This window comes from Xyrauchen texanus, chromosome 1 (assembly GCF_025860055.1).
Source record: "Xyrauchen texanus isolate HMW12.3.18 chromosome 1, RBS_HiC_50CHRs, whole genome shotgun sequence".
NCBI classification, from domain to species: Eukaryota; Metazoa; Chordata; class Actinopteri; order Cypriniformes; family Catostomidae; genus Xyrauchen; species Xyrauchen texanus.
In genome coordinates this window covers 66,520,006-66,547,017 of record NC_068276.1, presented here as the reverse complement: position 1 = coordinate 66,547,017, position 27,012 = coordinate 66,520,006, and the positions used below count along the sequence as shown (strand labels likewise).

At 46.3% G+C, this 27,012-nt stretch overlaps 1 protein-coding gene across 1 annotated transcript in view; it reads right to left on the bottom strand.

The window, feature by feature from the left end:
* The window catches only part of LOC127642985 (Fc receptor-like protein 3), a 244,814-nt gene that overhangs the window by 192,235 nt on the left and 25,567 nt on the right, over positions 1-27,012 (bottom strand). Inside the window, exons 3-4 of the mRNA XM_052125490.1 lie at positions 1,971-2,243; positions 1,332-1,598 (exon numbers count right to left, since the gene is read on the bottom strand). Of these exons, the coding sequence (XP_051981450.1) occupies positions 1,332-1,598; positions 1,971-2,243 (540 nt within the window). The remainder of the gene's footprint in view (positions 1-1,331; positions 1,599-1,970; positions 2,244-27,012) is intronic.

The following is a 27,012-nucleotide window of genomic DNA, read 5'->3' as shown; positions in this document are numbered from 1 at the left end:
TGTGTGTGTATAATGTATCTACATGTTTGTGTAAACTAAGAATATATTATATAAAATGAATAATGTGATTGATGAATGGGTGAGGAATCTTTAATTATTATAGTTAATCTTTATTAATTAATTTATTTATTCTCACAAAAATAGCTTCTAAAAATTCAGTACTTGGAAAGAAGTTTGGATTCTCTGTGGACATAATATGAAAGAGAAATGGACTGATTGTTCTGTCATCATGACTGCAGCAGTGCATGTTAAACCTGACCTGTGCTGGACTTTAGTTTTAAATCTGACATCGTGGAAAGTCTGATATTCTCACTTTATGATCATTTTTGATGATGAATATGATATCATTTGTGGATGTTCTGTCAGCAGGTTTCTAATATGAATAACAGCTTGATGTCATGACTCTGGATTTGTGTGTTTTAAACATGTTCAATAAGTTTGATTAAATATAATAGCAGAGATCATTATTATTCAGGAGGATTGTGGATGATTGTCTTCAGTGCTGGAATAAAGCAGTCGCTAGATCTGAAATGTGTTCCACTCATTTTATATTCAGACAAACTTTTAATGTTTTATATTCTTTCACAAACAATATTGAAAAAGTTTTGATTCATTTAAAAATTAAAACTCTTCGCCGATGTAACTTTTAAACATATTTGTGGCAGGGCGGGGCCGGGTCGTGATCCTACACACCCGGTCCCGTATTAGGCTAATTATGCCTCAGTGAGGGATAAAGGTCGACTGCAGGGGATCGTGCGGGAGAGAGAGATTGTTTACGGAGGCATAATTAGCCTAATACGGGACCGGGTGTGTAGGATCACGTCCCGGCCCCGCCCTCCGCCCTGCCACAATATTAAAAAAATTAAAACTCTTTGCCGATGTAACTTTTAAACATATTTTAAAGTGTATCCCATGTATTCTGATGCACACATGGATGTCTGTGGACGAAAAACCGGATGTTCACTGACTCTAGAACCTCCCCTGTGAGATGAGCATTTGATGTTTTTATGACAGTGCTTCATCCGAGTATGTAGATGTCATGAAGCGATGGTCCGAGGTTTGTTATGTTCATATAATTCACTAATTTGAGTTGTTATGACAGACAACAACTTCAGAAGTTGAGCCTGATAGTAATTTTTACTCCAAATAACACTTAAATGTTTGTTGTTCTCCGTCTGAATCGCTCGTTACGGTAGTTTTTACATTGTGTCTCGAGACCAGAAACACAAAACAGGCAATTACAATCATCATGTGTCGTCCAGTAGTTGCTCAGGAAAACTGTGGATCTGCTGATGATGCATATGATTATAATATAACAGATGATCACTCACCGATGACCGTAAATGACACTTCATTACTCCAGGAAGTGCTGATTCCTCTAGATGTTCTTCTAGCGTAACACCTGCATTTTCTGCTGTTCATTGCAGTAATCTTGAACTCTTTCTCATTAGAGTCTTGAACATCACGACCATCACACTGAAATCTGTATGTCCAGTCTGTCACTTCTGTCCCCTGTAAGTCACATGTGAGAGTGACAGTCTCTCCTCTGAATATCGGTGATGTTTCAGGATTTACAGTCAGAACAGGTTTAGGAATCTCTGTAAGAACCAGAAACAAACACACAACTCTCAAGTTTAGGCAAGAGGCCCTTGTCTCCCATGCCTAAATCCGCAACTGCTTAAAACCATCAAAAAATTGGCCCCATTGACTTCCATTGTATGTGAGAAAAGGAGGAACAAGTCAAAAATATTTGTGTGGTAATCAATATTATGCTACAAATTATGTCGATTGAGATTAACTTGTGTTAAAACCATAATATTCTCTCTTTTTTTTCCACTTTTTTTAGACACACTTTCTGTGTTCTGTAATAGTCAATTTCTACTCATGATTCTTTTTTCATTTTCCTTTCTTTTTTTCTTCATCTGTGTGTGTAAATATCACTGCAGTGTTTGTTGAATGTGAACACTCACCTGATACAGTCAGTGTAACAGCATCACTGATGTTTGTTCTCTGTGAGTAACTGATTTTCTCTCCTCTACAGCTGTAATTACCACTGTCAGACTCATACACATAACTGATAATGAACTCTTGAGCTGATGTGTTTGAGGAGTGATTGTGTCCATCTTTAAACCAGCTGAAGCTCCACTCAGTGTGTGTTTCTCTCTTTATGTCACATGTGAGAGTGACAGTCTCTCCTCTGAATATCGGTGATGTTTCAGGATTTATAGTCAGAACAGGTTTATCTGTAAGAACCAGAAACAAACACACAACTCTCACTTTACAAAACACACATGTTGCATCAAGAGTTATGAACACACACACACACACACACACGTGAGTTTATGCTTTAAGTTCATGTGTACAAAGTGTTTTACATTCACAGTTCTGGTGGTAATAGACAGTTGTGAAAGTTGCAGGATTGTGTAACAGAAATGTTCCCTTTACAAAAGGCTTCACTATGATGTTGCGCTGCTAAGCGCTAGGGGAACAGCTTTCGCTGTGAGCCGAGCTGAATAAATGTGTGGAACACGTCAATGAACATTGACTGGAATTTATAGCCTCGGCTGATGTAATCATTAGATGCACCTGAGGCCAGGCTATAAATGGATACGTCACCAGGTGTCGTCAGAAACTCTTTTTTCAGAGCGACTCTGTTTCTGTGTGTATCACACACGCTGTCAAAACTTTCTTTCCTCTGTTAGGAGATAGAATCAGACAGTGTGCAGTGAATGTTGTTCTATTTTTCTCTTCTGTTTAGAAAATATTATATATATATATATATATTTCTAAAAAAAAAAAGAGAGAGAATGACTGAAAGCCATGAAGCGGTGCGTGTTCCCTCTTCTCGCTCTATAGCTGAAGACGGCACACATCAGTTTTTGCTGTTTGTTTGGGGGTAAGAGCACGCTGCTCTGCGTTGCAGCAGGGCGGGTGCGAGCACTGCGATTTGCTTTAACAGGCAGAGTGCGTCGTGCTCGCCTCAGCTTGCTTCGGAGTCAGCACTCACGAAAAGATCGTTCAGTGAGGCTGCGTGCATGGATTTGGCTGAGGAGCAAGAGACGGGTTGATCCCTTTCTCTCACTCTCTCCCCAAACCCAGCTGGTCCTTCACATGATCTCCAAGCTGCTCCGGCGCTTCTTCGGATCATGAGGTGGATCGCAATTCTCTTCCGCCTCCGAGCTTTCCGTCCGCGATAAACAATCTACGGAGGAATTGCTCGATGTTGTTACTCGTCTGCGGTTGCCAGATTGGACTGGCCACTTGAAAAGAGACCCCCAAACACTCCAAATTAGGGGATAGATTTTATCTTCCAGTCTAAGAAAGGAACGCCTCATGGGTCCCTTCCTTTCTTTGATAACCTCCATGAAGAGCTTTTTAGCTCATGGAGAACTCCTAAAAATAATAATAATAATAATAATAATATATATATATAAAAATATATATATATTTTCTTCCCGTGTTCACATACCCTCGACGTCATTATATTCGACTATCGTGGGTGCTGAGGCACGGGGTATTCAGTGATGCCGCCGGTCGAAGAGACGCTTGCGGGCTATCTCTGCCCGGGCTGCATCATCACGTAGAAGCCCTCTCTCCCTCAAAGCCTTATAGGACAACCTCCACTTTAGTGGGAGGGGCTTATCAAGCAGCAGGTCAGGCTGGTGCTGCTCTGCACACTATGCTGTTTTTCAGGCATACCAGGCTGACCTCCTGGACGACCTGAGTGTGGGTTCTGCGCTTGACGAGCAAGCCTCAGACCCACCTCGGTCCTGACTGAAGGGAGGCTCAAAAGCAATGCGTGGCAAGTCGTGCTCCTCCTCCCAGGGATTGGGGACAGTCTCGCCGCCCTCGCCAGCCCCCGAAGCAAGACCTCAGGACCATAAATTCTAGTAAGAGGAAACCCTGACGGTCTTGCGCCTAGATTAGGGGGTAGCTCCCCTCGGGACGGTGTGCGTGCTTCACTTCACCCCTCCCGGTACCCCCTCGAAGCCCCTCCATTCCCGCCACCTCTTGGTGTTTCGGGTTGCAGAGGCTTCAGTCAAAATTGGGTGTTTTCGCTGTTCCTGCATTTTATTCAGGACGCGAAACACCTGACAACCCCTCAACAGGAAGTGTTAAAATATAATACCCATCTCAGAGATCCTGGCAGCGTGAAAACTTCTGCCGGATATATTCTGTTCTGTGGGTCTTATAAGGGTGTCAGGATTTATTTCTCTCGCCGCTTTTCCGTGTTTCAACGGCGTGTTCTCACTACCGTAAACCGGATTTCATTTTTTTGTAAAAAAAAAAAAACTCAATCTCCTGGTTAAAGGGGCCATGGTATGTGTTCCCCTTCCAGAGAGAGAGTTAGGTTATTACACTAAATACTTCCCGTTTCCCATGGAGGGTGAGGGCTTAGATCTTAAAGCTTGAACTACCCGTGGGTGTTCAAGTCCAAGATATGCCTGTCAAGATGGTCGTGTCTCAAGCCCTACAACTCGTTTGGCTGGTCACCATCGATCTTATGACGCACTTCTATACTTCATTTAGAAGTTCTGCCACAACATGGAAAGTTCCTGAGGTTCACTTCCGGGGGCGAAGTCTTCCAGGGTCAGGTTCTTTCACTCAGCCTAGCCCCTTTTTTACCCGCACATTCACAATGCATGATGTAGCTGGCTCCTTGTGACTCGGGGCATCTGCATTCTGAATTACGTAGACGACTGGCTGATCCTAGCGCAGTTCCAGGAATTGGCAGTTCAGCACAGGGACATCGTCTTAGCTCATCTGTTTCTCTGGGGTTGAGGCTCAACGCCAAGAAAAGCGCCTCTCTCCCACTCAGAACACTGTCTATCGGGGCATCGGATGGAGTTCAATCACAATCGCGGGCACAACTGTCTCCCGCTAGGATTGAGTCCATTCAGATCACCCTGAGCAAAGTCAGGCTAGGTTGCACTGTTATCAGTATCAACGATTTCCAGGTCTCAGGGCGAACGCGTCCACGGTGATCCCTCTGGACCTTCTGCTCATGAGACCATTTTTGTTGTGGCCAAAAGCCAGGGGTTTTCTTCCAAGGGCCAAAACCCCAGGGCTAAATAGGGTTACGCGCCTCAGGCTTCGTTCCCTTTCTATGTGGTTCAGACCCGGTTTTCTGCCTTGGGTCCCACTCTAGGTGCGCCTTGTTGTCGCAGACTGCTAACGACAGACGCCTCCCTGACGGGCGGGGTAGCGGACTTAAGTGGTCGTCCAGCTTAAGGGGACAGGAGGGTCGTCAGCTCGGTTGTCACAGTCACTGTCTCGGGTTTATGGCTGTATTTCTGGCCCTGAAATACCTCCTCCTGAGGCTGCCATGTCTTGGTGCGGGTGGACAATACAGCGGTAGCCTCTTACATAAATCTTCAAGGAGACCCACGTTCTTGTCAGCTGTATTTCTGACACGTCGGATTCTCCTTAGGGCCCAGGGTAAGCTCCTGTCACTCAGGTCAGTTATATCCCTGGATGCCCATATACGGGAGCAGATTTACGGTCCAGACAGGAAATACCAATGGGGGAGTTATGAACTCCACCCTAAGGTAGTAGTTGCCCAGAGTTCACCAGCAAGGGTTTTTGCCTCTTACTGATAGCACCGCGCTGGCCGAACAGGGCTTGGTTCTCGGAGCTAATCTCTTCCCTCGACGGCTCGCCTTGGGCGATTCCGAAGAGGAAGGATCTTCTATCTCAGGCACAGGGCAATATTTCATCCCTGCCCCAAATTGTGGAATCTTTCATGTTTGGCCCCTAAGGGTACCAACTGAGGGACACAGGGCTTTCTCCTGAGGTTATCGAGACCTTTTTAAATGCCAGGCTTTTTCCACTTGGAACAAGTTTGGGTGAGATCTTAGGGCAGAAGAGGACTTCTTCGCCTCTATGGATAGCGCAATGTCTCCTCTACTTCTCCCTGAAATCACCCAGCCCCCTTGGGTCTGGACGTTAAGACACATACATGACCCAGAATGCATCTGTATGTGTTTCTCTCCCCAGTTTCTCTGCTCCCGGGAGTCTTGGCAATGTTCACCAGCAAGGGTCTTGCCTCCTATTAATGGCGCTGCGCTGGCCGAACAGGATATGTTTCTCGGAGTTAATTCCTCTCCTCAACGGCTCGCCTTGGGTGATTCCGAACAGGGAGGACCTTCTCATCCTTGAGGTCATCGAGAGCATTTCAAGTGCTAGGGCTCCCTCCACTTGGAACTGATCTGGGTAGATTTTACAGGGCAGAAGAGGACCTCTTCGCCTCTGTTGATAGCGCAATGTCTCCTCTACTTCTCCCCGAGTCGCCCAGTCCCCCTCCCCTCGGGAGGGGCTGAACGTAGAAACGCAAATGCGTCTGCATGCGTTTCCTTCTACTAAAGTTCTTATTACAGAACCAGCTAACTGCCAGTCTGATTCAGTTCTGGATTTTCTGTAGAAAGAACTGTCAGCGGGCACTTGCCTCGCCACTGCCAGGTTCTATGTGGCCACTGCGGTTTGCCACGGCTTGGTGGGCGGGGTGCCCTCAAAGAGGCATCCTCATTATTGCCCGGGCCTACGAGGCGCGCGGTCAAGCTTCGCCAGTAGGTTTCAGGGCGCACTCTACCAGAGGGCTCTCCTAGAGTTCTCCCTCTGCAGCAAGTAGATTTGTATAGTTTGGATGTTTTGCCACTCCGGGCTCTCATGCCCTTGAGTCGACATCTCAAGCTCATGTCTGGACAAGTTTGTGATGCGGCAGGCTGGTCCTCTCCGCTCACATTCATCAGTTTTTATGACAAGTTTGTGTTGCGATAGGATTCTCTTCGCACACATTCATCGAACTTTATGGGCTAGATGCTTTGCTACTCCGGACCCTGATGTCCTTGAGTCGACATCTCAGCCCATGCCTAAACAAGTTTGTGATGCGCAGATTGTCCTCTCCGCGACACATTCATTGGACTTTTTTAGTTTGGATGTTCTGCACTCCGGCTCCTATGCCCTTGAGTCGACATCTCAGCTCATACCTGAACAAGTTTGTGATGCGGCAGGCTGGTCCTCTCCGCTCACATTCATCAGTTTTTATGACAAGTTTGTGGTGCGATAGGGCTCTCTTCGCACACATTCATCAAAATTGAATGGTTTAGATGTTTATGCTACTCCGGGCTCCTATGCCCTTGAGTCGACATCTCAGCTCATGCCTGAACAAGTTTGTGATGTGGCAGGCTGGTCCTCTCCGCTCACATTCATCAGTTTTTATGACAAGTTTGTGTTGCGATAGGGTTCTCTTCGCACACATTCATCGAACTTTATGGGTTAGATGCTTTGCTACTCCAGGCTCTTATGCCCTTGAGTCGACATCTCAGCTCATGCCTGAACAAGTTTGTGATGCGGCAGGCTGGTCCTCTCCGCTCACATTCATCAGTTTTTAGGACAAGTTTGTGTTGCGATAGGGTTCTCTTCGCACACATTCATCGAACTTTATGGGTTAGATGCTTTGCTACTCCAGGCTCTTATGCCCTTGAGTCGACATCTCAGCTCATGCCTGAACAAGTTTGTGCTGCGGCAGGCTGGTCCTCTCCGCACACATTCATCAAAATTGAATGGCTTAGATGTTTATGCTACTCCGGGCTCCTATGCCCTTGAGTCGACATCTCAGCTCATGCCTGAACAAGTTTGTGAGGCGGCAGGCTGGTCCTCTCCGCTCACATTCATCAGTTTTTATGACAAGTTTGTGTGGCGATAGGGTTCTCTTCGCACACATTCATCGAACTTTATTGGCTAGATGCTTTGCTACTCCGGGCTCTTATGCCCTTGAGTCGGCATCTCAGCTCATTCCTGAACAAGTTTGTGATGCGGCAGGCTGGTCGTCTCCGCACACATTCATAAAAATTGAATGGTTTAGATGTTTATGCTACTCCGGGCTCTTATGCCCTTGAGTCGACATCTCAAGCTCATGTCTGAGACCTCTCGCGTTTTTGTGAGTACACTGCACAGCCGTAGGGGTCCGGACAGCCCCAAGTGCCGGCGTCGTGGGTATTGCGTTCCCCTACGCTTAGCAGCGCAACATCATAGTGAAGCCTTTTGTAAAGGGAACGTCTCGGGTTACATGTGTAACCCTTGTTCCCTGAAAAAGGCGGAACGAGATGTTGTGCTGCTTTGCCGCACTGGGACGTCCCAGGACTGCTCTTCAAAAAGAAGTATCTGACGACACCTGGTGACGTATCCATTTATAGCCTGGCCTCAGGTGCATCTAATGATTACATCAGCCGAGGCTATAAATTCCAGTCAATGTTCATTGACGTGTTCCACACATTTATTCAGCTCGGCTCACAGCGAAAGCTGTTCCCCTAGCGCTTAGCAGCGCAACATCTTGTTCCGCCTTTTTCAGGGAATAAGGGTTACACATGTAACCCGAGACGTTTTAAATCATTCACAATAATACAATGACTGTCGCCGCTCCACCATATTGAGTGGGAACTCTTGAATAGAAGAGAAAGAAAAATGAGAGCCAGTTCACATAAACATTTGAAATGGTCCATTATTATGGCAATAATGGAATAACATTTTAAAATATATAATTTTAATGTAAAATGTTCACTAAATACCTTTATACATGAGGCATGCATGACTACTCCTTTATACAGGTCGAGAATTTGAAGAAATGTTGCTGGGTTAATGTCTATCTTATTTAAAAGTTTTAATTTGTGTGGTGGTGGCATGGTGGCTAAAGCACAGGGCTGTTAATCAGAAGGTTGTTGGTTCAAACCCCACGGCCACCACCATTGTGTCCTTGAGCAAGGCACTTAACTCCAGGTTGTTCCGGGGGGATTGTCCCTGTAATAATTGCACTGTAAGTCGCTTTGGATAAAAGCGTCTGCCAAATGCATAAATGTAAATGTAAATGTAATTTTCACCTCCACTATATAAACACTGACAGATAGGCTGGGTCTGCCTCCTCCGGGGGCAGCGCTTGTAGGCTCACTACTTGATCCCTGAAGTTGGAACTTTGGGCACATAGCCCGCTCGGGGTCTCAGGATAACTTGAGACTTCTGGACCGAACTCCCGGCACTCTTCTCTGACAGAGAACGCTTGCAGGTCCCCAACCCTCTTGATGGAAGTGAGCGCGGTCAGGAGGGCATTCTTCAGAGAGACTGCCTTTAGCTCAACTGACTCAAGGGGCTCGAAGGGGGCAGAGAATGCTATTAACCTCAGCAGAGAATGCTATTTTTAAACTATTAAATTAAACGCTATAAAGTCTTGATATCTAAATGAAAGAACCCATGATTGTTTGTTTTGTTTTTGATGTTTTTGTCTATGTGTTTAAATATGTCTGGAGAACAATTTAAATGTGAGTGCAACAATATCGGTGTATACTTGATCAACCAACAAAAGATAGCAGAGATTTTTTATTTTTGTTAGGGACTGTCTGATGAATAGATTGAGTGGGAGGCTGTTAATGCCCTGAATAACATGACCTATGACTCCTTACTCTGTGAGGATGGTGCAAATAATATTCTGCAGATTTTGAAGGGAAACAAGCCTCTCTTGATGTCTTCAGACGGATAGAAATGGGCCCCGACGAACAGATTTTATTTTAGAAATTTATTTTTCTTTTATTAATTTTTTATTTGGCATACACAGTGTAGGCCTCGGTTGATCGTGGGTACACTGAGAAGCTGCCTTTGAGACTAAAATTTAAGGAAAAAATAAATGTAAGAAATTATTTGTATAATTTCATGTTTTCTGCTTTTTCAATTCGCTGAACTTGTGCTCTTAATATCTGGGTTTCTGATTTGTATGTGTGGCAGCCTTGTAAATATTGTGATGCATTTGATCTGTGACACATCATGCCAGATAACATGCTAAATAAAGTCCCAACCTCCAATAAGGAGGCAGAACTAAGCAAATGTTGTAAACAGTTTTGCTCAGATGCTCTGATATCTAATAAAATAGAGGTTTTCTTATTTTGAAAGTGCATAAAATGGAAAATTGTATTATTGCTTAAAGTTCTGATTTTAAGAATTAAGAAATATCTTTGATGTAAAAATTATTGATAATGCTAAGGAAAAAATGGTCATTGGAGACAGGTGAAACCCACGGAGAAACGTTAAGATTAAATGCCACCACCTGGCGGAGTCGCCCGGCATTCCCATCCCGGGCCCATAATACTACGAAAGCTTACAGCATCGCTAGTCACACTGCCTCCACCCTGCACACTGTGGCCCTTCTCCAGGTCCATCAGGCCAAAGTGCTGAAAAAGCTGCACGAGGGTAGTTCTGATCCCAGTGTGCTATAAGAGTTGCGCTCAGTGACCGTCCTCGCCTTCTGTGTGACTAAGGTCACAGCGCGCACATTCGGGCAGACGATGTCCACACTTGTGGTCCAGGAGCAGCACCTGTGGCTGGACTTGGTTGAGGTGAGGGAAGCGGACAAGACCCCATTCCTGAATGCACCCATCTCACAGGTCGGCCTCTTCGGCAAAATGTCGATGACCCAGCCATCAGCCCTGGTATAGAGCCCCCCCCAGGAGAGTAACGCCCCCATCTCGGCCAGCTGCAAAGACCCCTGGAAGGACTCCCAAGCGCCCCCAAGACGGGACGTCCATGGATAGAAAGAACTTCAGGAACTCCGGAGCTGGTATCCAGACCACTATGTCCCCTGCTGGAGGGCCAGGAGGTAAATCTTTTGTTCCCTCTTTTCTGTTTGCCACACCCCCTCTGAGTTGCTGCACCCAACTTGTCAAGAAAAAGAGCAGTTTCCTCTCTCCTTGGGCTACATGCCCGGTGCTCAAGGTCACCGCCCCCGTAGCAACTAGGCACTGAACAACGGCAGCCTCACGAACGCGGTCTCCCACCTTCATTTGCCTCGCTAACTCACACATTCCTCACCGACGGCCGGCCGGTGGTGACGAGTCTAGATGACGACCCCAATGGCCCTCCTCCTCAGATGCCAGCATGCCGATCGGAGCTCAGAATGCGGCATTACCTGCTCTCCACTGCTGCGAGGCGCTACCCCCAGTTACGTCAGATGCAACCCTTCCCTTAGTGCCCCTTGCCCGGAGTTTGGATGCGTGACTGTCACTTTCCAACCCGTTGCACTGGCTGGCCAGAACCATCTGATTCGGCTACGTGATTCGATTCTCCAGGCGCCCGACTCAGTTCTGTGGCGCACTCTTCACCGCAGTGAAACATGAGAGCACTGCGGCCCTGTAGGCGGAGCTTGCTGCCGTCCTACGGAAGGACGCGATAAAGCTTGTCCCTCCAGCCGAGGTGAGACAGGGATTTTACAGCCCCTACTTCATTGTTCCCAAGAAGGGCGCTGGGTTGCGGCCAATCCTGGACCTGTGAGTTCTGAACCGGGGCTTTCACAGTCTCCCGTTCAATATACTGATGCAAAAGCACACCCTAACATGCATCCGGCATCAAGATTGGTTCTGGGTGGATTCTGCACACAGGGACCCGGTGCTCACACACCTCAGCCACATAGGGCTTTGGGTCAACGGAGAAAAGAGCAAGCTCTCCCTGGTTCAGAGCATCTCATTTCTAGGTTTGAAGTTAGACTCGGTGTCAATAATGATGCGCCTCACTTGCGAGCGCGCGCAATCAGTGCTCAGCTGCCTGTAATTATCCATTAACGTCGGTCCCACTGAAATTCTTCAAGAGGCTCCTGGGGCATATGGCATCCTTGGCGGAGGTCACAATGCTCGGGTTGATGCAGGGTCAGGCAGACGTCAGGTGGTTAGAATGGGCAGCAACATCTCCTCATCACTGACCCTCAACACTGGAGCCCCGCAGGGCTGTGTTCTTAGCCCTCTACTGTATTCCCTGTACACACATGACTGTGTGGCAACACATAGCTCCAATGCCATCATTAAGTTTGCTGACGATACGACGGTGGTAGGTCTGATCACTGACAATGATGAAAGAGCCTACAGAGAGGAGGTGCACACTCTGACACGCTGGTGTCAGGAGCACAACCTCTCCTCAACGTCCAGTAAAACCAAGGAGCTTGTGGTGGATTTCAGGAAGAAAGACAGAGAACACAGCCCCATCACCATCAATGGAGCACCGGTAGAGAGAGTCAGCAGTTTCAAGTTCCTCGGTGTCCACATCACTGAAGAACTCACATGGTCCGTCCACACTGAGGCCGTTGTGAAGAAGGCTCACCAGCGCCTCTTCTTCCTGAGACGGCTGAGGAAGTTTGGAATGAACCACCACATCCTCACACGGTTCTACACCAGCACTGTAGAGAGCATCCTGACTGGCTGCATCACTGCCTGGTACGGCAATAGCACCGCGCACAACTGCAAAGCCCTGCAAAGGGTGGTGCGAACTGCCAGGAACATCATCGGAGGTGAGCTTCCCTCCCTCCAGGACATATACACTAGGCGGTGTGTGAAAAAAGCTCGGAGGATCATCAGAGACTCCAGCCACCCGAGTCATGGGCTGCTCTCACTGCTACCATCAGGCAGGCGGTATCGCAGCATCAGGACCCGCACCAGCCGACTACACGATAGCTTTTTCCCCCAAGCAATCAGACTGTTGAACACTTGATCTATCAGGATCAATAATTAGCACTGCACTTTATTCATCTTATATCTCAAACTGGACTGTCAACATATTCTCCTCAATATACTACTTCATATATATATATATATTTCATATACTCCTTATTGTATTGTATATTGTGTGTATTGTTTACTGTACATTGTATATAATTATTGTGTTGTGTAAGTATGTGTACATTTGATTTGTAAATTGTTTTGTGTAAGTATGTTGCTTATTGTAATTGGTATATGTCTCATCACTGTCATGACTGCTATGTTGCTCGGAACTGCACACAAGAATTTCACCTACTGTTGCACTTGTGTACATGGTAGTGTGACAATAAAGTGATTTGATTTGATTTGATTTGATATGAGACCGCTACAGCACTGGCTCAAGACCCGAGTCCCGAGGTACGCATGGCGCCACGGCACACACCACGTGGCTCTCACTCCTGCTTGCTGTCTCTTCAGCCCTTGGATGGACCTTGTGTTCCTGTGGGCTGGAGTCCCCTTGCAACAAGTGACCAGGCACGTCGTATTCACGACAGATGCCTCCAAGACTGGCTGGGGCGCCGTGTGTGACTGGCAAGCAGCTGCCGGCTCCTGGAGAGAACCTCCCCTGCGTTGGCACATCAACTGCCTCGAGTTGCTGGCAGTACTGCTCACACTGCGGAGGCTACTTCCATTGATCCGGGGCAAGAACGTACTAGTCCGCACGGACAACATGACAACAGTATCGTACATAAAGTAGCGTTGCATGTTGCAACTCACCTGTCACCTCCTCCTTTGGAGTAGGCAGCAGCTCAGGTCGCTGCAGGCCACTCTCATCCCTGGCGACCTCAGCATCACAGCAGATGCTCTGTCACGGCAGGTAACGCTCGGGAGAGAGTGGCGACTTCACCCCCAGGTGGTCCAGCTGATATAGAGTTGATTTCGGCAAGGTGATGGTAGACCTGTTCGCCTCCCAGGAGTCGTCCCACTGCCCACTCAGCACAGACATGCTGGCACACAGCTGGCCCTGGGGGCTGCGCAAATATGTGTCTCCCCAGGTCCTGTATAAGGTCAGGGAAGACGGGGAGCGGGTCTTTCTTGTGGTTCTGTACTGGCCCACTCAGACCTGGTTCTCGGACCTCACACTCCTCGTAACAGCTCCTCCCTGACCAATTCTCCTGAGACAGGTTCTTCTCGCTCAGGGATGGGGCAGAAGTACCTCTGGAACTTCTATGTCTGGTCCCTGGGGTAGGGCAGCAGGCTGGGCAACACCCAATACCTTTGCGAGATTCTATAATCTCCGGGTAGAGCCCGTTTCATCCCATGTACTTTCAGGTACAAAAAGGTAAGGAGTTTTTTAGCACGGACAGCTGGACAGGTGTATAGCTTGTGTATAGTGCCTTTCACTTCCAAGAAGGTGAAGCCGTGCACTCTTCTCTCCCATGCGTGTTCCAGATTTGTGAACATTGGACGTTCTTCCTCCTAAGATGAATTTTTGGTCAGACCCAGAACATGTACGAATGCGTCTCCCTTGGCAGAGACTTCTGTCCCCGGTCATGATGTCTTGTAGCAACTCCTCCCCCATGATGGGTAGGATCTACCTTCCCGCCTCTTCCACATGCAGCATGAAACATTCAGCCCATTTGTTGTATTTGCCACTCTTACCCCCCTTTCGGGGCAGGGTGTGGCTTCCGAAGGGTCTTTTCCCCCTGAAAGAATAGGATTGGAAAAGAAGCCTTCCTCAGCGCATTTCATGAGCATTAAAGTTCCCAGCCGAATCCATTCTCCTGTGGAGAGGTAAATATAGAGAGAAAAGGCTGCAGCTGGCGTGGTCCGCTCCCATATTTGCCGAACCCCCCAACCCCCCGAAATTTCTGTAGCAGAAATACAACCTGAATTAAAATAAGTGATCTATAGATGTGTTCAGTTTTAGCATTCTTACTTTTACTTGTAATTTGTAAAATTGTAATAGATTGATGAATTTTGAATAATGCTTTTTGAATTTAACTATGTTTTGAATTGTTTAAGCAGTTGTAGATGGTTCCATTGGCTGTGATGGTTCTCAGGTGATACTTCCTGTAAAAATATCTGCTTACTGAAACCAAATTAATAAGGATTGGCTAATAGGACTTAGTGGTATCGAGACCAGTGGCAAGAAGTGATGACCCAATGACTCTCCAATGGAAAAAAAGGGGGGCAAGCTAAGGCAAGGCATCACCACCCTGGAAAGGTTTGATAAGGGTTTAAGGAAGTGGATGAATGCTCTTAGGTCAGAAGCATCAAAAGGGAGGTCTAGAAAAGACCAGCTGAAAATTGTGAGTTCCACTCAACCCGACTGCATTTTAATAACCACTTTACTAAAACAAGTCATCACAGTGTTAAATACCAAGAATTCTGTCACTGTGCCATCAGTGGATCATATCGTGCGTAGAAGATTATTTATAGATTGTTTTGGAGGAAAAGTTTTGAGAACCAATGCAGACAAAGGAGTGCCTGACTTATTAAAGAAGGATTAAACAAACCTGGGAATGCTTGTATGATAATTAATTTACGCTGGAAGATGATTTATTAATTTTACTTATGCTTTTATTGAACTCATGTCAATTTTAAAAGTAATGAAGAATGGAAATAAACATGTTGGTGACTAAAGATTAAGATTGTTTGTCTTGTATGTTTATAACAATATAAATGGAATTGTTAGAAATAGGGGTGCAAGGTTGGCTAGAATTGGTATAATGATTGAAACAACAATTCTTGTGAGATTAATAACATTCTATTTTGAGTTACCATTGATCAAATCATTCTTGAAATGAGTTATAACGAAGCAGATGACACTGATCAATGTGAATGGTCCAATGCAATACAATGACAATTACCCTGGATGGAGAGAAAGACCAAATTGGGTGCAAATTGATTCCTCCAATGAAGATATGTATGAGGAGATAAATTATATGTTATATATTGAATCATTCTTTTATTGATATAACACTCTGATTTACTCTGATGCAGTCTGAAACTATGGAAAACTTCTTGGTTACTGTCGTAACCTCCGTTCCTTGCTGGAGGGAACGAGAGGTTGTGTCGATGAAGTGACATTAGGGGTCGCTCTTGAGAGCCCGAGACACCTTCAAATCTTTGAGAAAAGGCCAATGAGAAATAGGCGAATTGGAGAGTTGAATTTGCATGCCACTCCCCCCGACATATGGGTATAAAGGGAGGTCCTGGATGCGGATTCAGTCAGGTTTTTGAACTGAGGAGCCGAGACAAGGTCCCGGCCACTATAGCGGTGTAGTTCACATGTCTCGTTCCCTCCATCAGGGACACATGTCTCGTTCCCTCCATCAGGGAACCGAGGTTATGACAGTAACCGAGACGTTCCCATTCTGTCACTAACTCGACATTGTGTCGATGAAGTGACACTAGGGGTCCCTTATACGAAACGCCACGTTGGCTGAACTGTGTTACGTGAACTGGTGATGCAGGTGTAGGCAAGCTGCTGCGAGCGTAGTAATAGATGCACTCGCACTGCATGCAGCCTCCCCAGACGCCCCAAAATGTTGTATTCTTCCCTTTAACCCTGAAAAGGGGGGGAAGGGGACGTTCGCCAAGTATGGGAGCAGGCCGCACCAGCCGCTGCCTTTTCTCTATATACTGTTTTACCTCTCCACAGAAGAATGGATTCAGCTGGGGCCTTTAAATGCTCATGAAATGCGCTGGGGAAGGCGTTCTTTTCCATGCCTATTCTTTTAGGTGGAAAAGACCCTGCGGAGGCCACAAAGGGTAAAGAGTGGCAAATACGACACATGGGATGAATGTTTTATGGCCGCATGTGGAACAGGTGCAGAGGTAGATCCTGCCCATTGTGGGGAAAGAGTTCCCACAAAACACAGTGACCAGGGGCAGAGGACTCTGCCAAGAGAGATGCGGGTCTACCAAGAAAGAGGGAGATCGTACCACGGATTATACGTCACTGGAGGTTATCTGGGAAGCCGAATAAATATGGAGCACTTATCCCAGTATTGAGTATGTTTCTACACGTACAGGGTCTGAACACGAATTCCTCCACTGAATTTGTGAGTCAGAGGGCTAGGAGGAAGGACATCCAGGGTTCACAAGTCTGGAACACGCATGGGAGAGAAGAGCACACGGGTTCCCCTTCTTAGAGGGGAAAGGCACTAGCGATACACCCGGCCAGCTGTCCATGCAACGAAATGTACTTACCTGTTCGTATCTGAAAGAACACGGGATGTAACCGGCTCAACCTGGAGATTATAGAATCTCGCAAAGGTATTGGGTGTTGCCCAGCCCGTTGCACTCAAGATGTCTGCTAGAGAGGTGCCATTGGCCAATACCCACGAGGATGCCACACACTTCTCATGGAGTGTGCTCGAACCCACAAGGGGGCGGGCATAGACTGGACCTGGCAGGCCAACGCTATGGTGTCCACGATCCAGTGTCAAGCCTCTGTTTGGAGACAGTGTTCCCTTTCCACTGTCCACCAAAGCAGACAAAGAGCTGCTCAGAGCGTCTAAGGCTCTGAGTGCGATCCAAATAGATGTGCAAAGCACACACAGGACACATACATTTCTGCATATACATGGTGAAATTATTTATTTTTCACATATCCCAGCTAAGCTGGGGTCAGAGTGCAGGGTCAGCCATGATACGGCGCCCCTGGAGCAGATAGGTTCAAGGGCCTTGCTCAAGGGCCCAACTGTGGTATCTTGGTGGTGTTGGGGCTGGAACCCCTGACCTTCTGGTCAGTAACCCAGAGCCTTAACCGCTGAGCCACCACTGCCCTTTAGGTTTTCTGTGAGGGTTAGGTTTAGGGGAAGGGTTGCGGTTGGGGTTAGGGGATAGAATATAAAGTTTGTAGCGTATAAAAACCATTATGTCTATGTAAAGTCCCCATAAAACATGGAAACCCAACGTGTGTGTGTTTGTGTGAATGTGTGTATGAATTTATGTGTGTGTGTGTGTGTGTATGTGTGTGTGTGCGTGCATGTCTGTGTGTTTTAATTTGTGATTGTGTGTATGTGTGTGTATTAGTTTATGTGTGTGAGTGTGTGTGTGTGTGTTTGTGTATGTTTGTTTGTGTGAATGCGTGTGTGTTTGAGTGTGTGTTTGTTTATTAGTGTGTGTGTGTGTGTTTGTGTGTGTAACTGTGAATGTGTGTGTATGAGTTTATGTGTGTGTGTGTGTGTGTGCATATGTGCGAGTGAGTGTGTGTGTGAGTGTGTGTGTGTAAGTGTGAATGTTTGTGTATGAATGCGAGTGAGTTTATGTGTGTTTGTGTTTTTGTGTGTTTGTGGGTGTGGGTTTTTGTGTGTGTGTTTGTTTACGTTTGTTTGTGTGAATGTGTGTGTGTGTGTGTGTGTTAGTGTTTGTTTGTGTAATGTGTGTGTGTATTTGTTGGTGTATTTTTGTTTGTGTGAATGTGTGTGTATGTTTGAATGTGTGCATGCATTTGTGTGTGTGTGTGTGTTTTTTGTGTTTGTTTATATTTGTTTGTGTGAATGCGTGTGTGTTAGTTAGTGTAGGTTTGTGTGCCAAAAATTAACCAAAAGATGGCTGGTTTGTGTGTGTGTGTGTGGGGGGGGGGGTGGGGGGGGGTTGGTGTCATTAGCTGGAGAATAACAGATGACTTGTAATGCCAACAATGACCAAAATCTTTCATTAGAACTCAAATTATTGATGCCCTGGTTGTGTGTGTGTGTGTGAGTGTCAGATTGCTGTCAGTAGAGTAAAAAAACAGATGACATGTTGTCGCGTTCACTACGTCACGGGTGTTCAGCAGCAATAATTAAATGATTGATTCACTTTCCTGATTGAAGGACAGGCCAGTCAAGAGTTGAAACGTGGACCAGTAAAAAATTCCAAACCGGTGTGTTAGAATCCAGTAATGAATGAGTACGGGCTATAAACAGGAGCGAGTACTAGTTTTGGCATGTTGTCTCGTCAGGAGAGATGCGCCACCGGTAAGCTGCTGTTTCTATCCATTGAGTTGCGGGTTTAAGTTTGTTTGCGCTACCGCTGTATTGCCGCTGTATGTGCGCGACTTGTATGCCTGATAAACGTTACCTCGTTTGCGGCCTGAGGTTTAACGTTGTTGGTTTTATAGTATCCGTGGTTATATTTTAAAGTCCCTGTAAAGTCAAAATTAAGTATGTGTTCTGAGTTTGTCATATCACAGAAAAATGTGTTATTAGCCACCCAGCCAAATTTGAATGATAAAAAAAGTCGGCAAGTACATAAAATAAGCTATCAAAATCTTGAAAAAATGAGCAATGGTCTCTGCTCTCAAACGCTGGGGGCGTGTCCGCTGGCTGCGCTGAAACCACGCCCACTCGCGGGAAAGCTGCCGTCGCCACACACACTCAACTAATAATAGTACTGACAGTAACTCGCGATTGAGCGCCAAACTATGGGAAGCCAAACAAACTAAAAGTGGGACGAGACAGCGGGGGTTTACAGAGCTCGCGCCGCGCTGACATGTCATCTGCGCGGTTCAATGGTCCGAGCCACGGCGTCGATTCGATCAGCGCTAGCGCGGACGTGTTTCCTAGCGACACCCAATGGGCAGCGCAGCGAACTTGTAAGGAAGGAGGGTTTCTTTATTGTACATTTATTTGCATGTATGGTTTGCGCGGGCGCTGTTTAAATTGGTCAGCGCAGCGCTGGTGAGGATTGTTCGCGCCGCTGCCCATTGGGTGTCACTAGGAAACACGTCCGCTGCGCTGATCGAATCGGCCGCGAGGCTTGGACCATTGAACCGCGCAGATGACATGTCAGCGCGGCGCGAGCTCTGTAAACCCCCGCTGTCTCGTCCCACTTTAGGTTTGTTTGGCTTCCCATACCAAACTGATGCGAATGTGCTCTATTTATATTGTTAGGGAGCGGCCAGCCTCAGGGGCTCCAGTGCGTCATCAAGTAGGGGCGTGTCCAGGAGCTCAGGGGCTCCAGTGTGTCATCGAGCCCCCGTTTTAGCCCCGCCCAAAAAATCCGGAAAATAGCAATGGTGAAAAACTGTTTAACGGTCTAACTCCACAATTCAGTCCTTCACAGTTCACAGTCTTTGTAATATGTTTTAGCAATACATTTCTAACATTTATAATGTGTTTAGAATTATTATTTTTTGCCTTTACAGGGACTTTAAGTGAATGTTTGGATTTGGAGCGTTTCACTGTCACACGAGTTACTTCCTTTTTGCGGTGCCGGATGGGTAATGTAGTTAATCGCTTTACATTGATAATGGATTAATATGCTCAGCGTTACTACTTAAAACTACACTCACTGGTTTCACTTTGGGCCAACACACTGAGAACACCTTTTGTGGTTTGGGCGATTGGTTTAATGTATAACATTGACATTGTTGTATATTTGGTGAGTGTTTAGACTTGATGACTAAACCAAGCATACACATTTTAAACACAGAAATGCAACAGTTTCACACAAAGTATATTATAATATTTATAGTATTGAATGTTGATTTAAATTCCATAATATATTATATATTATTCCATAATGTTTATAATATTGGCTATATTGGAATTTATATTTATTTATGTATTATTCAGAATTTATGGTATATGATGTATGTGGTTATCAATGTTGTCCTTTATGTCATTGTCTTTATGTCTACAGGTTTATAACCTGTTATGTGTGGATTAATCAACTGTATGTGGAAAATTAATTAAAGTAAATAAAAAAGCCACAATGAGTTATAACAACGTGTCCTCTCCTGATGCCCCGTTCGGTGGGGAGATTCTGAAAGAACCGAACAGTTATAAACCGAGGCCCACTGCACTTGGAATGAGTGCAGTAAAAAACAGCCATGGACTGCTTCATTAAGGAAGTTCAATCAACCCAGGATCAGCTGGCTTCTCAATTTGGTGACTAACCCTAGGTTTATCATTAATTAAACTGCCCGTTGATCAAGGATAAAGGAGCGTGAATACACATTGGGTGTGACAGCTCTCTAGTCAACATAAAGGGAGGAAAAATGGCAGACTTGGAGAAGCTTAAAAGTGTGCGATCAAGAGCACAGGCTTCATTCACAAAAAGGGCTCATATTCTCACCAAACCGGGTCTCTTGGAACCGACTGAAGTTCTCAAGGAATGGAAGATTTTCAGGATGGATTTTTCGAAGCCCTGAGGGAGTCAACGGATGAAGAGGTGCAAGCATCGGCAGATCAAATTGATGTGAAGACAGCGGAGTGTGAAAATAGGTTCCTTGAGGTAAAGGTAGCCACTCAGGAAAACTTTTGGACCAGTTACGCAGAGAAGGCGTTTTTCAAACAGGTTAATACAGCTGAGACGGCCATCACTCAGGGAGAGGAAGAGGAAGTTAACCCTCGGAAGTCAATCAAGGACCGCAGGTTAAGGAATAGAGCTCTTGAAAGAGAGGTTGTTGAACTCGGAGAAATGTTAGTAGAGTGGAACCAATTGGTTCCTGGTCCGAAGGCGTTAGATCTCAGGACATGCCACAAGATGCTAAAGAAGAGGGTCCTGGCGTTGTCTGACAAACTGGAGGAGGACGAAGCAGACCAAGTAAAGGGTAGAGAAAGAAACCTGGAAGATGATAGCAGCGCGGCTGGGGATCCGATGCAAGATGCTTCTTTCCTCTCTCTCCCTGACATGTCTTCCGATCGCAAGCCGAAGCCCAAAAGGTACACGGGGGCATTGAACATGAACACCCGGCCCCTCTTACAGCAAAGCAGCCTGGAAAGGACCAAAGGAAACTCTAATCTCAAGCCTCAAATCAGCCTTGAAAAAGCACTGCTACCCACTTTCTCTTTTGACATGAGAGACTATTATCGCTGGAAGACTGAGTGGGAGGACCTACAAGAATTGGGTAACCCACAAGGGGTGGAATGTATAAAAAAGTTCCACTTATTAAATAGTCTCCACGAAAAGGTCAAGAAGGATCTCGTCCTGTCTAGCTGTGGATCCGCCGACGATATGTTCAGGCTGCTGGACAGCAAATACGGGAACAGAGTGAGAATAGTCCTAATGATCACCAACGAGGTCCAGTCTCTTCCTCCTGTCAAAGGAAACAATCCAAGAAGAACCATTGAATTGATCCAGGCTGTGGAAAGGGCACTGTGCAACCTCCAGATTCTTGGTGAAGAGGATGCCGTGAAGAACCGTGTTGTTGCTCAATCTCTTGAAAGCAAGCTTCCCAGTTCACTCAAGAAGGAGTGGATTATGCACAAAACCGATCCGACAAACAGGTTCTCTCCACTGAATCATTTTGATTGCCTCCTAGGATTCTTGAAGAAGCAGGAGGAGATTCTTGAGGAGTTGGATCAGTTGGAGCCAAGCCCTGCAGATAAAAGCCCTGTGGAAAAGGGTGCTGCAGACTACCCAGATAAGAGAGGGAGGAAGGCTTTCACTAAATCCACAGCAGGTCAGAAGGACGACTATCCCAGCTGTACTGTCTGTGAAGATGACTCTCATGCTGGCAAGCTATTTGCGTGCAAGGTCTTCAGGGAGGAAGATCTTTTAAGAAAAAGGGCCCATGTGAAGAAACTAGGGTTGTGCTCCAAGTGTTTGCAGTCCCACCCTAAGGATGGGAAAGGATGCACACCTAGATACCTCTGCCCAAATGTAGACTGTCGGAAAGGAGGGGTGTCGGACCACAATTACCTTCTGTGTCCAAAGCCACCGATTCCAAAGAAGGACAGCAGCAGTGAGGAGCAGAGCACCATCAAAATTGGAGGAAAGAAACTTGGCAACAAGCAAGAAGAGTTTCTGGCAGAGCTTACTCCAGAACAAAGAGAGAAATACAAGAATGTGTTCTCAAACAAAATATCATCAACCGTATGTGCCAAGGCTGGAGATGGACTGCAAGAACATCCAGTGGTGATGATGCTGATGGAAGTAACAACAAACTCGGGTTGCCTTATTGGCTCACTAATCGACCTCGCATCTGACACCAATTATATCACCAATGAAACAGCCGATCGCCTTGGACTGTGCGGTGAGAATATCAGGCTTATAGTCCATGGAGTTGGGGGGATGAAGAAGACTGTCCTTACCAAAAGATATTCCCTACGGTTGAAAGTGAAGACACCCAAGGGAGAAGTGGCAGAGCATAGAATTCTAGCCAAACAGAAGCCAAACAGAAGGGATTGATGTTGGTACGAGAATCATTCCAGGAAGCTGGCAAGGACAACCCATCTAAAGACACATGGGATGCCCCTCTCTCACTAAAATTTCGAGAAGCCGCAATAACGCTCTTTGAAGAATTCGTGAGACTTGGCCAGGTAAAGTTTGAGAGAAGCCTCACACCGCCTGGAGCCATAGGCCCACCAACAGGGATCACATTCTCAGATGGAAGCGAATCCTCCTATGGAGCCGTACTCTATCTGCGGTGGGAAACCCGAGATAAAGTTGAAGTGAAATTGGTAGAATCCAAAGCTAAACTCACCCCTCTTGACCAAAAGGGAGATGTGATAAAATCGGAGCTTTGTGGCGCGGTTTTTGCTACCCGCCTAAATAAATATTTTGAGAAACACTGCCACATTAAGATCAAGCAATGGATTCACTTCGTGGACAGCCAAACAATCCTGGCAGCCATCCAAAAGGACAGCTACGGCTTCCAGACCTTTTTCGCAAATCGAATCGGTGAGATTCAGAAAGCCGGAAATGTGGAAGATTGGAGCTGAATTGAAGGCAGACGAAATATTGCTGACATACTGACCAGAGGTGCAACTCCTGAAGAACTTGGCGAAGGGTCAGAGTGGCAGCAAGGCCCTGAGTTTCTGAAATTACCCAAGACCGACTGGCCTATGAAGATGGCCAGTGAGATTATACCCTCTGTAGGATGTGTTGGTGTCATTAGCTGGAAAACAACAGATGACCTGTAATGCCAACAATGACCAAAAGATGGCTCGTTTGTGTTGTGTTTGTGCGCGTGTGTGCATGTATATGTATGTTAGTGTCATTAGCTGGAGAATAACAGATGTCTTGTAATGCCAACAATGACAAAAATGGCATTAGAACTTAAATTATTGATGCCTTGGTTGTGTGTGTGTGTGTGTGTGTGTGTGTGTGTGTGTGTGTGTGTGTGTGTGTGTGTGTGTGTGTGTGTGTGTGTGTGTGTGTGTGCATTAGGGTTGTGCTGATGGACGATATCATCGTCCATCGTGATGGCTGACCAACATCACGATGTAGCCACCATCGTGATGCCACGCCCCCTTTTGCGAGTCTTGATTGTGTGACTCACTAATCCTAGTCTCTTCAATAGTTAACCTAAAAACTTTACAGGGATTGCTCTGTAAATTCAATTGAGAATATAACTAATGCACATGCTATTTTAAATACTGTAGTATATGCCAGAGACGTGACGTGTTAGTCTGTGAAAATACCGTGTCAGGCAGGCTACACAAATATTGATCTTGACATTGTTAGCATCTTGTCTTTTTTTTACATATCTTACACTGTACATTTAGATTAAAATATTTTATGTTGTAGGCTACAAGAAAATAGCCTTTATTAATTAATTATTAGTAGTTGTAGTGTCTCAGAAAATCGGGAACAACACTCAGACCGAAACTCAGCATTAACATTTCACTTATAATTAGCAGCACAATTAACTTCAGCACAGGCTACAAAATAAATTATGTTATTGAAATATTGTAAAGTGGTCATATGAACTACACAAATGAACGTTTAAAAAATAATATGCAAAATCGAATAAGCTCCATAACGGATGGCGTAAAAATGCGTAAAGAAGTCTAATATCTTTCACCATAGACCATGTTTAAATTTCGATGTTTCTGGCCAGAAATACCAACATATTCACTTTATCTGGTTTTAATAAGCTGCGGATTGGAGTAACTACACTACCCGCTGTGCTGAAGACCCGCTCTGATGGAGTACTGGTAGCACATATGCACAGATATTTTTGTGCATAATCTTGCCATGAATGGAAACCTTTTGTCGTTCGTTTTCCACCAAGTCAGCGGGTCCTCTTCCCCATCAATGGCCATTTCCTGCAGGTAAATGGTCATTTCATCCTCGAACTTTTGCTCATCAGTGAGCGTGGCTGTGGCTGCTCTCTTCGCAAGAAGGCTGCCCAAAGACGACTTTTTTTTTCTTAGGCGCGGTGGCGGCGCCGGCATCTCCCTCTTCTCCAGCATCATGTGAGGGACCTGGTGTTGGACTTGGAAGCGACAGAGCAATCTCTCTCAAAGATATATTAAAATAAAAAGTGCACAACTCTTCTTAAGTGGAAGAAATATTTTTCCCCCTTACGTGCAACCTATTGGAAAGCGCGGATGAGTCAGTTGGGATAGTAAAAAAAGAAATTATAGTTTTAAGTGGAAAATAGTATTTATGTAAAGAGATATATTAAAATAAAAAGTGCACAACTCCTCTTAAGTGAAAGCTAAAAAAAAAAAAGCTTCACGTGTCGTGCAACCTACTGATAAAGCGCCGACGAGTCATTAGTTGGGTTAGTAAAATAACGAAATTATAATTTTTCATATAATTTTTGAAAACGACTCTTTGGGGAACAAATGCCCACTAGGCCACGCACCGAAAAAAGGCCTGCCCTAGAGTGAAACTGAACTCAGGCACTCCGCTAGGACGAGAGCACACACGCGCCAGGCGTACTAGGGAGGTGCAGACTATAAAACCTGATAAAAGTGTGCGGGGTAGCCCAACCGGCTGCCTCACAGATCTACTGGAGGGGCACTCCCGATAAGAGAGCCCTAGAGGACGCCATGCCTCTAGTTTAATGAGCCCTTATGGCCAAAGGTGAAGGCAAATTGCGCACCTTGTAGGCCGAGACAATAGCCTGAACAATCCAATTACTAATGGTTTGTTTTGAAGCAGGGAGCCCCTTCTTAGGTGACCCAAAACACACTAACAGTTGGTCCGACCTCCTCCAAGAAGAGGACCTCTCGAGGTAAACGCTCAAAGCTCTGACAGGGCAGAGCAAATGGAGCCTCTCTTCTTCTGCCGACACATGAGGTGGAGGATGAAATGCCTGCAGGACCGTAGACCGTGCCTTGTTAGAAGGCACCTTAGGCACATAGCCAGGTCTCGGGTGCAGAATGGCTTTAACTCCACCAGGGGAAAACTCCAAGCAAGCTGGTGTTACTGCCAGGGCTTGAAGATCTCCCACCCTCTTTAGAGAGGTAATAGCTAAGAAAAAAGCCATCTTGAACGTCAGGTCCTTGGGCGAAGCCGACTGAAGGGGTTCGAAGGGGGCCAGGGATAATCCTTCGAGAACCACCGCCAGGTCCCAGGCAGGAACCCTGGACCTGGTTGTCGGTCTCATCCTCCATGTACCACGGAGAAAACGCATGACCAGCTGGTGCCTCCCCAGAGGCCCATCACTCAATGGTGCATGGAAAGCCGAAATGGCAGCCACGTACACCTTAAGTGTGGAAGGGGAGAGACCCGCAGAGAAACGATCTTGATGGAACTCCAGAACTGAAGCCACCGGGCAGTTAACTGGATCTAATTCATGTTCTCTACACCAAGTGGAGAACACACTCCACTTGAGGCCATATAATCTCCTAGTAGACGGAGCCCTAGAGCTAAGTATGGTTTCAACCACCCCGGCTGATAGACCAGCATTTAGGTACTGAACCCCCTCAGGGGCCAGACCCACAGTTTCCACAGCTCTGGACGAGGGTGGAAAACTGTGCCCCCTGCCTGAGACAACAGATCCCTCCTCAGAGGAATCTGCCATGGCGGAGCTATCAGGAGTGAAATTATGTCTGAGAACCATACTCGGGCCGGCCACATCGGGGCAACCAGAAGTAGACTGATGCCCTCTTGGCGGACCCTTTCCAGGACTCCCGGGAGCAGAGCTATTGGGGGAAATGCGTACAGGCGAAGCCTCTGCCAGGCCTGTACCATGGCGTCCAACCCCAGTGGGGCTGGATGTGAGAGGGAGAACCAAAGTGGACAGTGGGACGTCTCTCGAGACGCGAATAGATCCACTTCCGATGGTCCAAATTTGTCCCATATCAACTTCACCACCTCTGGATGAAGTCTCCATTCCCCGGGCCTCAGCCCCTGCCTCGACAGGATGTCTGCTCCCTGATTCTGAACCCCCGGAACATACATTGCTCTTATAGACAGTATTTTCCCTTGGGACCAAAAAATTATCTGATGCGCCAGTCTGCACAGAGGGCGCGATCTGAGTCCCCCTTGTCGGTTCAGATAAGCTACCACTGATGTATTGTCCGAACGTACTAGGACATGGTAACCTTTGATGTCTGGAAGGAAGCTCCTCAGAGCCCTGAACACAGCCAACATCTCTAGACAGTTTATTTGCCAAGAATGATGATGGTCCTGCCACAGACCCCTGGCAAAGTGGCCGTCCATGACCGCGCCCCAGCCAATGAGGGAGGCGTCCATCGAAACGGTTTTCCGGCGACATGACGCTCCCAACACTGGCCCTTGGGACAGGAACCAAGGTTTCTTCCATATTACTAGAGAACGAAGGCATCTGCGCGTTACTCTGATTATACGAAATGGATTCCCCTTG